This window comes from Brachyistius frenatus, unplaced genomic scaffold (assembly GCF_029030835.1).
Source record: "Brachyistius frenatus isolate BFR_SWC_R1_liver_20210118 unplaced genomic scaffold, ASM2903083v1 Contig_64, whole genome shotgun sequence".
Classification (NCBI taxonomy): Eukaryota; Metazoa; Chordata; class Actinopteri; family Embiotocidae; genus Brachyistius; species Brachyistius frenatus.
Window position 1 is genome coordinate 1,680,961 of NW_027210663.1, and position 16,668 is coordinate 1,697,628.

General features: G+C 40.2%; 2 protein-coding genes across 12 annotated transcripts in view; one reads left to right on the top strand and one right to left on the bottom strand.

The window, feature by feature from the left end:
* Positions 1–3,954, top strand: part of rimbp2b (RIMS binding protein 2b) — a 66,444-nt gene extending 62,490 nt beyond the window's left edge. For 9 of the 11 annotated variants that reach the window (XM_069706732.1, XM_069706731.1, XM_069706726.1 and 6 more), the window contains one exon: positions 280–1,507. In XM_069706732.1, the coding sequence (XP_069562833.1) occupies positions 280–306 (27 nt within the window). In that variant the 3' untranslated portion in view covers positions 307–1,507. Of the gene's footprint in view, positions 1–279; positions 1,508–1,705 lie in introns of those variants that run through there. The other 2 variants (XM_069706727.1, XM_069706736.1) reach the window with 2 other exon arrangements.
* A 282-nt stretch (positions 3,955–4,236) lies between these two features.
* Positions 4,237–15,654, bottom strand: piwil1 (piwi-like RNA-mediated gene silencing 1). The gene is made up of 21 exons (XM_069706780.1): positions 15,599–15,654; positions 13,824–13,942; positions 13,399–13,486; positions 13,013–13,141; positions 12,696–12,910; positions 12,131–12,252; positions 11,819–11,899; positions 10,968–11,165; positions 10,296–10,404; positions 9,914–10,040; positions 9,477–9,594; positions 8,950–9,064; positions 8,663–8,850; positions 8,387–8,459; positions 7,938–8,138; positions 7,098–7,201; positions 6,864–6,934; positions 6,623–6,776; positions 5,819–5,944; positions 5,564–5,711; positions 4,237–4,353 (listed from the first exon to the last, which is right to left on the bottom strand). The coding sequence occupies exons 1-21, from the start codon at positions 15,651–15,653 to the stop codon at positions 4,237–4,239; spliced, it is 2,658 nt and encodes an 885-aa protein (XP_069562881.1). The 5' UTR covers position 15,654.
* Between the last annotated feature and the right edge of the window lie 1,014 nt (positions 15,655–16,668).

Here is a 16,668-nt window from a genome sequence, read left to right on the forward strand (position 1 = left end):
TTGTTTTGTAAATTGCTTTCTTGTAAAGTAGCACGCAGAGGTCACTTAGCCTATGTTGCCATCAGAGAAGAGTAATTTCAGAAGTAATCATTTACTAAATGTAAATATGTGATGTTATTTTTGTTGTTAAACAAATAATGCAACTGTTGAACTATTACTAGGTGTCATCAGATATTGATTTCCTTGTGTTCTGATTTACCATTGTCATAGTGCAAACTATTGAAATGCCATCACCATATTTTTTTTTTATTTCTTTTCCTCACCCGCTTGGCAAAACAGAAGAAGAGTGTTCATTTCACACCTTAAAGGCTCTGTTTCCGTCACGTAAGTGAGCAACTGAGGATACCAAGATTACGCTCCCCTCGTCTAATGCAGATGTCACGGGTACCTTAGTTTCTGGTATGCAACATGTATACTCTGTATGACATTTCCTTTAGCTCTGCCTCTAGTTAGCTTCAGGAATCAACACTCAGTGCTGTCTGTTGGTAGGACGTAGTGACCCTAGCCAATGCATTAGACAAGAAGTATGGTATCTTCAGTTGTTTCTCTGAGTGTTGTACATGACAATGTCCGTCTCCTGCAATAAGTCTCCTGCTGTAACTCATGGGAAGCTAAAAGGCCACTGTTGCACAACCACGCTCGATGATTAAAAAGTAAACAGAACTGCTAACGACATCAGTGCAGTGTGACGCGCTGCATCCAGGAAAGAAATGTGGAAGACTTTCTAAATCTATGCAAAAGACCCCAAGAATGCAATTCAGTTTTGTTTTTTCTGAAGCCAAATTTAAAACCACTTCTCTTGTAGAATCAGTAAATAGAACAATTCATGGATGGAATATATATATATTTTTAATTCATTTTAGTTAGCAAATGTCTTGGTTTTCAAATCAGTGCTACTTCTTTGAACCAAGATTAATTGTCTGATTATTGATTTAAAGTGAGACTACGCAACTTGAAATGGTGAAGAATCAGTGAGTGTCTGTTATACAGCAATATTTAACCACCGTGTTCCTGCTCACACCAGCACAAGTGAGGCTGCAGCTACAAACCCTGAAGCTGCGCTGCATTTAGTTTTTTTAAGATGAAGAATTATTTTGCTCTCTCACAAGTTACCTAGTCTTGCTTTAAAGTCACATGTTCTGGTGTGTAGATGACACTAAAACGAGCCGTAGACAATATTCAAATTGAATCTTTACTCCTCTGTCTTCCCAAAGTGCAATTTAAAGCAGCCTTTTAGCTCATGATTACAGAAAAGGACTAGTGACTAGTAGTTTCTCTGTAACCCAGAAAGTGAATGTGATATCAATATGTCCCCAAAATGCAAAATGTATGTTAATGTGAGAGGAACTGCCCTACCTTTGTTAGTCAATGTTGGGAAATACCTTCACCTTTACACTGGTGTGGAAGTTAGTCGATGTCATGATGTGTTGTTGTAGCTTATTCATAGCGTCTTCATAAAAAAAGAGGGAAAAAAGACATTTGTTTGTATGTGGCAGGAGAGAGGTGGGGGTGGGGGTGAGAGAGGGGGTGGGGGGGGTGTATCTATGTCTGAGTGCACAGGACAACATCCAGGGAGGTAGACTTCAGAGCCCTGCAGAGACAGAAAGGACTTACAGAGAAGGAGGGGAGTAGTGGCTGAGGTGTGAGACAGACAGACGGCTGGCTTTTTAACACCCTCAACTGTCCCTTACGGGTCTCCCATTAGGTTCCATCGGACAAATCGGGTGCGCCCAGAAGAGCAGCCTCTCCCACAGTGCGTCCACACATCCTTGGCTCTGGCCCCGCCACCGTGGGGCCCGGCAGTCCCATCAGGGCCCCAATGGACATGTACTCCTCCAAAAAGAAAAAGGGACTGCTCTCCAAAGGGAAGAAACTATTGCAAAGACTCGGCTCTGTAAAATAATCTCATCCACGTCCTTGAAGTGTTTTAAAAATATGATACAGTGGACAGGTGGCATTTGTGAGCTTAGCAGATGCTTTATTCTTGTACATCTGTTGTATACTAGAACATTTGTATTTTGTTAACAGTATCAACGACATATTTTCAATAACACATTTCATATTTTGGTCCCAGGACCTCGTGGTGTTGGACGATGTAGTATTGAGTATTTTACCTCCAAGTCTGCGGCTGGTGAAGTTTTGCTGAGACATGAAGTGTGACTCGTGTCTCTGGATACGGACACCAGAATGTCATTCATAAACCGAAGGCTCAGATAAACCTTGGAGTCCATTTAGAATCGGACTTTGGAGTGTCCCGACTCGAGCTTGGTCAAAAAACAGAGGTTTGCATGCTTTACTTCAGCACATCCCCCCCACACACACACCACCACCACAACCCCCTCCCCTCCTCCCCTCTTAAGAGCACGTGCAATGTGACGGGCTCGGTGTAAAGCCTGGAGCATGCAGTACTGTAATACTGTGCCGTGTACTGGGACGACTGTTCTGCCCAGCTGTGATAGAGGCATGTGTCCCCCTCCCACCCGCCCACACACACACACACACACACTTACAAAACAAGCACATACTGTATCTACTACAGGGTCTCTGCAGTAAAATCAGCCTGAGTGGAAATGCCTAGTAGATCAAACCTCCATGTATTTGCCTTATAATCGCACAATGGTTCGTACTCTGTCCGGTAAGAGCATACAGTTTCATGCCGACTATTCGTTTCTGTCTGCAGACGTTAATCCTGACTTGTGACGTGCAGGGTGTTGTTGTGTGACCGCGGTGTTTTCCTCTGGACCAGAGTGACCCATGTTGACGACGTCTGTCGTCCATTGAGCCCCGGAAAATCAGAAAACGTCGTTAGAGTGCAGAAAAGGTCCAAAGTTCTCCCTCAATGCCAAATTTTGGAGCAACGGAGGAAAAGGGCGGGACTTTATTTTTGTGTTTGATGCCACTGATGCTCGTCTGATTTAGACCTGAATGCTCTACCAACATTACAGATGGTGTAGACCCGAGTCAATAGAAGTTGTTGATCTGTGTGATATAGCGTCAGCAAATTGAAGTCCTGTTTATGTACAGACACTTTAGAGCTTCACTAAAAGACTACAGGTTGGAGGATTTCACAGTAGTGAACAGAGAGACACAAGGCTACCTCTACGCTGCCGCCCCCCCGTCCGCCCATCATTCCCCCCCCCCAAAAAAAAAAAAAAAAAAATCGACCAGATCTGAAGTATATTTATTCAAGCCAATCTGTCATAGATGCCTGTTCAGTGTCCCACGTTATGTTGGTGCAGGATACAAGTACTGTATATCAATATATATATCTACACCTTAATGTAGAGTAGTGAATGTACAATGAATTGAAAGCCAATGTATTTTTAAAGCTGCCCAAAAGGATTGTGCAGATGTCCGTGTTTGTGCGTGAAATGAAAAACAGTCCACCTCTTCCTCCTCTTCCTCGCACCACTCTGTTCTCCACATCATCCTCCTCCCATCTATTTTAAAATCTATTTTTTCTATAATGCAAGAGTTAAACTGAAACTGCCAAAAAAACAACAACAAAAAAAGGAATGTATGCAAAACATTCTGTGAAACTTTGTGTACAATTGTCGGCCGGACAGCCATGTTTAACCTCCAGTAAACTGACGACCATCTTTTCCTATTTCCGGACCACGTCCTCAGACATTGCTTCTGTTCATTTTGAGTGACTGTTGCTCTTTTTGTACTTTGTCCATTTGTAAAATTGTTTTTAAATGTTTATACTTGATTTTCAAACTGCCTTTTTTGTACATTTTAAATTTATAATCAAACAGTGCAAGCTTTCCCCATGGTGTCTTGAAGACCATATTGTTTAAAAAAAAAAAGAAAAAAAAGTCTGCAATTGTGTGCTAGCTTTATGATAACAATTATCAGCCTATATTGATGGTTACAAATTATTGTGTGGGTGTGCATGTGCAATCTATATATATATAAAAAAAAATCTAAATAAATTTGATATTTTGTAATGTTTGTACGTCTGATTTACCTTGGAATGACCACGAGTGGCGTACAACACAAAGAAAAGTTTATTAGAACCATTTGTGACGTAACTTAAATGTTTGATTCACGAGCCTTAATAACGACAAAAAAAACTTTTCAGCAGGTTTTTAACGCTGCTTCTGCAGTATGGAGGACAAACCATCTCCGACCACCAGGCTGTTGGATAACAAAAAAAACAGGTAAAATATTTTGACTTGCATTGTGGGGAAAAAAAAAACAACCTCATTTGAGAAGCGTACGCTGAGCGTCCGTTTAAAGGTAGAAGAGGTAGTCGTCCAGCCCGACGTTGGGCTCTCGGTGGATGCTCTGACCCACCAGGAAAGCCAGCTTGTGGGCGTACTGGCAGGGAGCCGGTACTCGGATGATCCCCTGAAGCAGATGGGAAAATAATATGAACAATATTTAACACTGGTCCAAAACCACGTTGACCTTTTCAATTTCCCCGGGGGGGAAATGATATCGGTCAACAATAGTTCAGTTACCAACACTTCTGTGTGACAACGGGAAAAACATCTTCAAGACCTGTGGAGGAACTTCATTGTCAGAAAATGAAATCAACTATTTTGATAATCCATTATTTGTTTTTGATCTTTATTCAATGAAAGAAATACTAAAAAAGTATCTTCAGCTTCTGAAATCAAACACTGGTCGACATTTTTTTTTTTTTTTTTACAATTTTCTAAATTTGAAAGACTTTACAGTTTATCGATTAATGGAGAACATAATCAACAGCAGAGGTGAACGCATTATTTTTCTATGCGGGGACAAAACTTAATCTGGACTGAGGGCAGCAGGTCAAATATTAATGTTATCGTTTTGTGGAATTACAAATCATTCCAATATATTTGACATAAGATCAACATTCTAAATCTGAAATTAAATTCCATAATAATTACAACTTTTTCAATTTGTTTAATAATCATTTATTATTTTTGCAGAAATGATTGTAAAAAAAACAGCCGTCTTTCCAATTTTTTCTAGATGTTCTCCACTGCCTCGATTTCTCAGTGTTGAAGGACACTGACAGCACACGGGCATCAGCAGGAGACAGACAATACTAATAATTCTTTGTAGATAAAATAAAGGCCAATGCAATTTATTAGGGAATCTTAACAGCACTATGCTAAACTCATTATGTACTTTTAGCCTGAACAAACGTTATTGTTTGCAGTCATTCTGTTTTAGGTTTTTACAGCACTTCAGAATAAACTAAAAGCACCACCCGGTCCAATTGTGTGGTGGGCCAAAACAAAGACGCTGCGGGCCACACTTTGCCCACGGGCCCTAAATTGGGCTTCTTTGATCTACAGACTAATTGATGATGAAAGTCCCTAACATGATAAATCTATGGTGAATCCTCAGTGCTGCCTCTCTAAGGTTCCAGATGCTAAATATTTTACGACACAATCACACGAGCAAAGTGAATGAAAAAGTGAATTTGCTTAAAGTGTGTTTAAACATTTATGAAAATAATTATTCAAGATTTTCTCAAAACTTTTTCAGGCCCCCACAAAAAAAACAACAACAAAAAAAAAATCGTCACATTAAAACAACTTTTCCAGTGGTTTCAAACGGTTACCTGCCAGTTGTAGTACATGTGGCACAGCTTGTAGGTGAGCCGCTGCATGTGATCCGGCTTCAGGCCGCTGGTGTCGTACACCACGTTGTAGTGAGTTGGCGAGACGCTTCCGGAGCGAACAGCCTGGCTCACGATGTAGAAGTCGTACCTGGCAAACAAACGTTGCAACGGTTAACCAACTCCGACTGAATGAACGGAGGAACCACACGAAGACCAAAAACAAAAACAAAAACAAAAACAAAAACAAAAACAAACCACTCTGGGCGGGTGACCTCGGAGTCGACGACGGTTCCCGGGGGAGCGTTGATCACCTTGCCGGCGTATTGGCCGAAAAACCTGCTGCCGACGCGCTTCTTCACCACCACCACACTCAGCTTGGGCCTACGCCGATCAGATTGAGACGCCATTAGAAAAACGTTTTCAAAGGTGACCCTTTATTCTCGTCAGGGTTCCCACCATAAAGTCAAATTCCCTCATTCACTCACCAAAAAGTTGAATTTCAATGACTAAAAAACTAAAAACACCCCATCTAAGTGCTGATCAGACAAAATCCAGCCACATTATTGTATTTCCAGCAATCTGTGAGTTTTTTTTAGTTACTAGTTCACAGGCATTTGATTTTTTTTTTTAACTGCTTCAAAAAAAATTGACAAAATATTCATTCATAATCAGGAACAAAATGAATGAATTAACTCGGGCTGCTCCTGAATTAAGATTCTCCTCCACTGGGCTGCAGCAGAGCGCTGATGATCTCCCCCTTCCTCCTTTCCATGTCTGAACACCTGTTTTATAATTCCGATATTCCAGAAATTCCATAACCGGTGGGACTCGTGTCTCCTTATTTTGATGTACGAGTTCCACAAGTCAGAAATGAATATGAAAGAAGTTCAAAGAGGATCACACTCAAACCAGAGTCTGGTTCGAGTTGATCAGTTTTTGTCATTACTTTTCAATGTAATTCACAAGTCGGAAGCACACAGGATTTTTAATTCGGGTCACGATTGTATGTTGAGGAGACACGGCGTGCAGACGCTTTATAAAAGGTTGGACTTGGCTCACGTGTAGTCGTGTCCCATGGACTTGATGGAGTCGAGGATCTGTGCAACCTCGTAGTTGACCACGCTGTGCAGCTGGCCGTCCCCCACTCCATCTCGGTACACGATGATGCGTGACGGCAGGGAGCTGTTGAACTTCACGTAGTCTTTCAATGCACCTGGAAAATAAAGTTATGACAGTTAAGCGGTATGTTGTTAATGGGTATAATCAAATTATATTTGTTGAACTGAGGAAATCAACTTGCCATTCAAGGCCATCTTCAGCCCGTCCATGATTTCCTGCCCTTTGTGCTGAAATACACACTTGGAGTACCACCTTGAAAAGAAATTGCAGGTACGATGCAACTTATTTATTAAAACGTATTCAAAAGACAGAGGCCGACTTGTGCGCGCGTGAAAAACAATCAAATTCTGATTGGAGACAAAAGGCAAATGCCGGTGGAGCGACGTTCGGTTGCCCGTCTGCTGTAGCTCCTCACCTGCTCATGGTCGGGTTGAGGCTGGCCACCAGAGCTCCGATGGACCTTTTCCCAGCAGTGATGTCGTGGTAGCAGTCGATGCCCACAATCATCAGCTGTTTGAGCTGCACGAACAGGTGAGCAGTGCGGTACAGTACGGTTAATATCCACAATATACATGAAAGATAAAAACAGGGAATCTCTTTTATTTATTTTTTTTGGTCTCAAATATTTGATATGACCAAGCACAAACATCATTAGAGTAAAAAAAAAAAGTCCATACCCATTATGGGCACAGATGGGGCTTTGAGTGTTTAATAAAGCTCTTGGGAAACCTGCCCCAAATCTTCCAATAAACAAAATGATCAGGGTTTAAATGTTACACTGTGATACAAATGTGGGAGACGGTTTCACATCTGATACGGTTTTGACCATTTGACTTAATTCTTACTTTCCTATTAGGAATGGGACATAAGATTTGAATATTTATCAAAATATATACACACATATATATATATATATATATTTTTTAATTGATTAGTAAATGCGACTATTGTTATTTCCCATTTTTACCAGTGCCTGGATGTAATATTTAGCTCCCGTCAGTAGGTGGCTGTAAAGTACCCAACAGCTGTTTGTCAGCCACCATTAATCAACATAAAAAGGAGAACATGTTGCTATCAGACTCCGGAGCTTTGCCAAGTAACACCGTGTCTCCGAGATCAGGTTCTGCAGTACGAATAGTTCAGAGCAATTTTCGAATCGTATTTTTTGCTTGAAATGCCCATTCCTGTTTACTGAAAGACAAATTAAGGTTTCATTTCTTCAATGTATGAATCAGTTAGAAAGCACGGGACTTGCAGGGATCTCCACGCTCCACAGCTCCCCTCCCATCTTGCAGGCCATCTGCAGGGCAAGCTTGGTAGCCACAGTCATGAGAGTCTGAGGTCTGCTGAGCGTGCGTGACACAACACACTGGCTGGGAACGGGACAGTCCACACAGAGGTACTTCTTCACACTGTCGTACTTGTCCTTCCTGTTGCTGGGGAGGACTACCACCACCTAACACATGGAAAACACTCGGGTCTCATTCGGCTTTGTAAATCACCGTAACATCTCTCGATGCCTTAAAGCACAACACAGCTCACCCAGCTGTTTATTGACATGACGATGTACTCCATCTCAAGTTATTGTTGATGTTGCAAACTAAGCTACAATTCATCTATGGTTAACGTCACAGAACTGACTAGTCAAATGTTATGAATGTGAACTGGTCTTCTGTCTCTCAGACTGATTATTTCATCACTGACCATCTGTGTTTGGGGTCCAACATTTTGCTGCAGGGTTCTGAGGAGAGACTCTTGATGATCCTGATACTCAATCCTGCAAAAAAAAAAGGAGAGCATTGATTATGAAATGACAACAGAAAAGAAAAAAAAATTAGGTTGGGCAACAATAATACAAAAAAAAATATAAAAAAATCTAACCTTTAATATGACATAAAAGAAAAAGCTGATTCAAAGTGTGAACGTGAAACTTCCATACGTATTCCATAAAGAATAGCCCAGCGACTACAGTGAACTCACATGACAGCTCTCTGCATGCGGATGCCCAGAGGACCTGAGACTCTGCCGAGGGTCTGCAGGAGGCTCTGAGCTTCGTTGGTGTTGCGACGGGTGTAACACATAATCCAGGTGTTCAGCGGAGGAGCGTTCATCAGAGGCACTCCACGCATCTCTCTGGACCAGTCACCTGCCGACGGGTTGTACGTGTACTAGGTGGCACAAATGATTTTAATTTCTCAATTAAGATCACAAAAACCCAATAAATTTAGTCAGAAGAACACATTTATGTAGCTACAAGCATATCACACCGATCGTTGTCCCTGTAACATCCTCTCCCCTGGGAGCACTCTGCCACTCAGATGTAGAAGCTTCTTATCAAAGCAGATTCCCCATTTATCCAACTCTGCCTGTGCGTCAGCATCCCTGAGAAATAATTTTCAGAATTTAAATCAAAACCAGGGATTATACTGCCAGGAGATATTGAAGGGACAATTGCCATTTTAACATCTGTGCATATGAACAGACTGATTACACAAGCTGTTGCGATGAGAACAACTAGTAGCGGAGAACCTGAATCTTCACGGTTGATTAAATGATGAATATCAATATTACAATAAGTTTAATTTCTAGTAGGCAAAGTTAACATCTGACAATTTGCCTTTTGTAATGTTTGTAACTTCTCACTTCTGTTTTTTTTTTTTTAGAAGTAAAAGACAAAAGACACAACTTGAATGTTTTATGTTCAGTGTATGATTCATGGAGCTGCTAAATTTAAGCTAAAAACAAAAGAATTCCCATTCTGCTTTCCAGAGTGCAAGTGCTGGTTTTAACCTACTTCTGTATGTTGGCCACAAATCTGTTGAGGCGTCCCTCCCTCTCCTCTGGCTCCAGTCTGGTGTGGCAGTTCAAGTCCTTCATTATTATGTAGTCAGCTCGCATCTTAGCAGTCAAGCCTGTCAAACACAACCAGTTTCACTTTTGAATTTGAACAGATTTCACTGAATGGTTTCTCCATGGATGAAACCTTACAGACTGTAACCACACAACGATGTCAGAGTCAGTCAACACTGAACAGATGAGTGTTCCTGTCAAAAGTCTCAAACAACAGATTCTTATATTTTTCTAATAACTTTCTTTGTTTATATTACAATGGTTTCCTTAGAATATACTAAAATGATAACTTTGCTATAGTATAGCTGATGCTGTAAATGCACAAAATGATCATATGCTTAGTTTAAATTAGGAGTTAAACACTGCAGAATAAAGGTGAACCTGTGAGGTAGCACAGCTCTGGGACGAGCATGGCTGGACCGGGAGGAGGACCACCAGTAGGACCCATCCTCTTCACATGGCTGACCAGCAGCACTTGGTTCCCATCAGTGATCGTCAGCCCGTATTGCTGAGAACAGAAAGTATAAGCAGGACAGAGGCATGAGTGACGCTATTTAACACTCGTATGTAATCACTTGCCTGTAAAATTTCAGTAGTGGACTCTGCACTTAAAAAGCTCAACAGCTTTAGTACAATTTGAGTCCTTTAAATGTAGCATCTGCTTTGTTTCTTATATCCATGTGTTGTCATCGTTGATGTGGTAAGGCAGGAAGGTTTGTGTCAAATATTTCTCAGTTATAGCAATACTTGTGTTAACACTTACAGACTTGTAGTAGTCCTTGAAGGAAATTTCTTTGTCTCCCTTCGTGAACGTGTTGTTGGGAGTGTGATCCCATGCAATATCATCAATCCTGTAGGTTTTATTGTTGTACCTAAAAATGAAAAAGTGAAGAGTTCAGTTCAGCACAAATATTAGGCAGGGGTGGGGCAATATGGCCCTAAAGTTATATGATATTTCAGGACAACAATATTCTTGAAGAGGACATACAATTGCAAAAAAAAAAAAAGTATCATTGGTTTTATGTCAGTTTTATGAATATAACCCTCTGCCTTCAAATATTGAGGACAAACACAAAAATCATCTCTAACTTGTTTAGTTTGTAAACAACAATAACTAAGAATGAGATTCCCATTCTGTGTAAAATAGCTATGTTTATAGTTGCTGTGTACAAGTTACACTCATAATGACATCTTACAAACACCTCTACGAGTCGGAATAAAGCCATAAACCACCATATTCTTTTTTTGTAAACCGTATTAGAAATTAGTATAATATTGAGAACGATACAATATGGCACACCCCTGATGTAGGGTCATATAGGTACGGTCAAGTTAAACAGTAGCACTTTACAAATGACGTTCAGTATTTGTTGGGATGATGCAACTTCCCCTCCAGGTCCACTGTAAGTAGTTCAGTGTGAAACGTGGATCTTACTTGGTGAGGACTATCAGACCGATGAGCTCCTTGGTGCAGATGTCAGTGAAGCGCTGACTTCCAACCTGCTGCCTCAGGTTGACCATAAAGTCGAGGACTGTCTCGCTTCGCAGCACTTTGTGGCTCACATCAGTGCACATCATGACAGATGACTCGTACTGCAGGATGGTGGTGGTGTAGCCCGGCCAGATGGTTAGCCTAAAATCAAAAAAAATTAAAAAGAAAAAAAAAAAGGGACAGGATCACTCTTTTACATACTAAATCTAATTTTAAGAAATAAGTATATTTAGCTGATTTATTGTTTCCATATTACAACTTTGAATCAAAACTTATGTATGGTTGTATCGGGACAAAGAAAAGCTGTAAATCGCTGGAATCAGGATTTTTTTTTTTTGCTTTAAAAACTACTGGGAGAAAAAAAAAATCATGAAAGTAGTTGCAGAAACTTTTTGTTGATTGATGAATACAGGCCTGGTAGAACCCGTCCGATTTTATAGACTGCATTTATTACGCAGCACACAATTACAAAAGCAGGAGTTAAGTTCATTACACCCATTGAGAAGAAAAAGTACTTTTTGAAGAAAGTCTTGGCTTTCAGTGGAGAACATTTAAATTGTTGGAACCAAGACTGAATTACTGTAATGCAGAGTTTAATTAAAGGTGCCCTGAGAAAAATGACATTAAATTGTTTTGTTCACTTGTGTTGTTATATAAAACCTGGACTACTTGGCTTGTTTGAGAAAAAAAAAAAAAAAAAAAGCTCATTGCATTTTACAATATTATATTACAACCACTAAACACTGCATGTGATATCCAAAATAATGACAAACAATAAGTAATGGCTGACATACTTGTGTTGTGGCACATCGAGGGAATCTTTAGGGTTGTAGTAGTTGCGTCCAATCTGCTGCATGTCGAGAATCCTCAAGATCCTGTAGACATAAAAAAAACAACACCATGAATGGCACATTTACTAGTTTTCACTGATACAAAATACTGTGGTGAATTGTACTGCCATCTAGGTTTTTGTTATCGGATGAAATAATGAATGTATTGTTTAAAGAAAATTCAATTATTAGAGGAAGATCCGTTTACCTTTGCTGATGCATCACATATTTGATTCCTTGCTGTGCATTAAGTATTTTCAAAACAGGAAAACTTACCGTCTGAATATGATGTTGTAAAACTGAATGCACACTGGAGATGTGGGTGGCAGTTCATTTGTCAAGGTGACCGTTATCTGAACCTTCTCTCCATTCCTGGTCTCGCTATGGAGCACGGTCTCCTGAACACAAAGTCGGATTCATGACAAGGAAGGAGACTCAAATTTCTCCGAAGGGGGAAAAGAAAACCTATCAATGAAACTTTCCTCCAAAAGGAGGTTTTAATAAATCCTTCAGGTCACGTTACAAGTCTCTCTGAATGGAACAGACTGAGCAAAATAAAGCACTCCAGCTTCCCAAGTTATTTTCTCAGGTTTACCTGCCCTGTCTGACAATGTGTTACAACGTGACAATTGGTGATTTGAAAGATATACAGGAACTCACTGTACAGCAATTACTTTATCTTTAAAGGGACAGTAACAGGCTCTAAGGAAAGCAATCTCTTAACTTCTCAACTCCAACTCTCTTCCTGTCTTTTCTCTTAACATGTTGTTAGGAACAGCTGTATGTATATATATATATATATATATATATTCCTCGAAATATTCTATGCCTCTTAATGTACCTTGTTGTGCAATCTAACAGAGAGAAAAAGCAGAGCTCCATCAAAGCTTCGTCCTGAGCCAAGTATCTCCTCGTGCTGAAAGAGGAGGGCAGATCTCAGGCGTCGAGACTCCATTGGTGGATTGAAGTCCACGTGGTACTGATACAGGACCCACTCAGGGCGGGACAGGATGCGAAAGTAGTTCGCTGTCAACGGAATGACAGCACCGCTTGTTCCTGAAGAAGAACACACACACACACATTTTTTTTATCTTCTCCACTGAGCACAAAAATTGACATTATGAAAATGTGAATACATGTTAGTTCAAAATGACAGACCACACTTTGATTCCTTGACATGCTCCATCGCCTGTCTGGTGTTAACCCCAACATCATGAAAATCCCGGCGGCGTCCTCCTCTTTCTCCGAGCTTCACCTGCTGAAATCCGGCTGAAATCTGCAGAGAAGCTAATACAAAAAAAAAAAAAAAATGTTCTTTCTCTTTTCCCATGATTTGAAATGCCAATTTCCTCACACCGCAGTGCTTGCCACGGTCAACTTTGCTCTCGGTATGGGGACAGTGTAGACAATGATGAAACCCTTCTTGAAGACCTTTCTGTCAATTTACATTTTAAACTCAAATTTCCACATACGCTTAAAAAGCAAGAACAGCCGAGATCATTCGACAAAGAAACAAAATACACGAAGCCTTTGGATTTAACTACCTTCTTCAGAAAAGGGTCCTGGAACACCTTTCTGCCTCCCTCTTCCACCGAGGTCTCCCTCTGTGGGAGGGACGGGTGACGGGGCAGGCTCTCCAATCTGTCTCTTCAACAGGGAAGAAAAGTTAGACATGAGGCATGTTAAAGACATCCTTTCTTTCCCAAAGAAGAAAGTCCGTTTTTTTTTTTTTTTTTAGACGTAATATACTACTATTATGAACTTGAGACTTTGGTTTACCCATTTGAGGCACCAGAACAATTAATGCACACGAGTAATGGGATGTTGTTGTTTTTTTACTAAAGACTTGAAAAATGAGTTAGGGTAAAATGATCTCTTTACAAGTGCTCTGGGTCAAATAGGTGTTTTTATTTTTATTTTATATAGTTATAGCTGAGGGGTGGAGGGGGGGGGGGGAAGGTTAATTGACATGTGACTTTGGGGCTGCTCTTACCGCTCCAGGTGTAGCGGTCTCCTGACCACGTGCTCTGCCTCTCGACCTTGCTCGTGCGCGGCCAGACATTGTCGGGACAGTCTCGAGCTTCGACCCTGATGCAAAAACAACAAGCAATATTTAATGCAAAATTAGGAGCGACGTAGCAACAGGCATGATTTGAGGGGGAAAAAAAAACAATAACCGACTGTTTAAACGGGTGAAAGTTGAGGAAAACTATTACTGTGGCAATATTATTACATGCGTGTTCCTCTTGCGGACAAAATGGCGCCGAATAATTACGTTAAGTCACGCTAACAGCCACATGCCTATAAAACAAACTTTTAACAGGATAAAGCATCACATTTTAAAAGTATGTTCGTTAAATATATTGCTAACCATAAGTTAAGGCAATTTCTCAATATTTGCAAGCCAATGATCACATAAAGACCTTGAACTGACTCGCTTAAAGTAATATTATTTCAATTAAATCTTCCAACTTCCTGAAGAAATCAGATTACAGTATTTAAAGTCGTTGTGAACATGCACTGTATGCATTTGAATAAATATACTCACTTTTGAAGACTTACGATTGAAACTACTTGGGGAACTTATTCCATTACAAGTGCATCCGAGATGGAAAGAGCGAAGAGAAATGCGTCAAATCAGTTATAGGCCTTTTCACTGATAAAATTAATACGCTCGTAAATTTTCCTTTACTTTCTTCAACAATTTACAGTTTCTATGATGCGTGATTATCTTTTACAAGTTTAACGATTCAAAGTTAACCACTCAAAAGTGGCATTTAAGGGTTGCTGGAAAAAAAATGAAGTCATGAAAAGCCTAAGTACTATATTTTTAAGTGCAAGGATCCATTTTACCTGGTGCTGTGGTGGGTAAAAATAATTTACACTGCGACTTCAATAGAGGCCACTAGATGGCAGCAAAGGTGCACAGTAAATGTATACAGGCTCTGGCTGCGTTACAAACACTTTTACTTTACTGAGCCTCTGATGAAACTCAGTGCTCAAACATATTGTTGATGATTTATTAAATTAGCATCATAACTGACAGATGCCCTGCTGAGCTTTCAACCCACAGCTCAAAGATAGAAAGTACATTTCCTAATACGTCCCTTGAACTCGGCTATAACTTCCAGATTGTGAACATTGTAAAACATGTTAGGTAGGCTATAAAACACACATATACTGAATGATAGGTTATCTTCTTGAAAGGGCATGCTTATGTTTTGTGATTCCAAACTCAATAATGGTGAATTTTACTTTTTACTTTTTACTCTATAAATGCTGAATGCTGAATAAATGAGGCCTGGAGACAGCAGTAAAAATAAAGTGTGACCAGAATCTTTGCCAGAATTTTTGAGTGATATTGACTGGACCTTTTGTGATTATGTAGGCTAGTTAATTATTTCATGAGGTTCTGCTCCAGGACTAAAAAGGCTTGGTGTCATTTCCTTTCTAGACAAGTTTAACTTTCAATTAAAAAGTCAGAAATGCGTGAAGAATGCTTTCACAAAGTAAAAAAATGTATCTTATGGCCTTCTTTTGAGAAGTACCTATGATCGTGAGCTATTATTTCCTCCCAAGCTTGTCCTCTCTTCTCAACATCCTACCATTTAAAACATAATTTAGCACCTCAGAGGGCATTTTTCAGAAGATGTACACAAGTCTTTCATGTCTGAGATCTAAGTGTGATTACATATTCAGACCTGAGGGACCAGTCTGGGAGGACCTGTTTTAGTCACTGTTTACCTGCTGGAAGAAGACTGAAGGGAGCTGAAGCAAAAGGCAGGGACATCAGTGTCATCAATCCTGACTGTTGGGCAAAAAGGGAAAGATGCAACCCAACGCTACACGGGTCACAAACAAACACGACGATGCGTGTGTCTGAGCTTGTGAACAGTTACAGGTGCAATTCAACTATACAAACATAATAATAATTTTGTGTTGTCAAAATGCTGAACAATATGCAGCTTACATAAAAGGTCCAGTACTGTAAATTATTTGATGTGAAAGAAAAAAAAGTTCTACTATCTCTTAAAAAACAACAAAGGCCATTGGAAAAAAAAAAAAAAAAAAAAATGAAAGAAAAAGAAGAAACGGGTCCAGGGAGAGGACTGCAAGCTGAGTGGTGTGAGGCTGAGAAAGGTGCACCCTGCCAGGGACGTTGATGAATGCGCTTCAGGCTTCAAACTCGCCCTGCAGCCCCCAGCGGTGTGGATTCCACGCTTACGCTAATCATGCTCTGTGAGATACTACGGCCTAGAGCTGATGAAAGGAAACATGGAACACAGTTAATATATCAAACTGGCAAGCACACTTTTCATTTTTACATTGTGATCAACACATGGACATCATCATCATTTCTATATTGATACACAGTATTGCATGATATCCATAGCTTTCAATCTCATTTCCGGGTTCAGTGACTAAAAACAAAACTGGATCAAAGCTTTTGTTCCACGTACACATCACAGAGCCTCTCCCTTAAGCTTGAACCCCTGATTGCAAAACCAGAAGAGGAGGGGATTTTGAATAATAAGGATCTACCATGCCATGATATCAGTAAGCTGGTTTGGAAAATTAGATTATTCTCTTCCCTGCCATGGAACCTAATCTGCTCTGCATCAGTGTGTTTCCCCCCTTAAAAAGACGCAGGCATTGCATCAGACAAACAAACACACACTTGCACCAGCGGTTTCTGAAACCCTTGCAGAATGAGCAGTCAAAGCAAGCATAGAGTATGTAAAAATATAAAACAAACTGGGGTGTTCTATTTATAATGAAGACAGAAAACACCATGGCAGTTCTAGCTTTGTTAG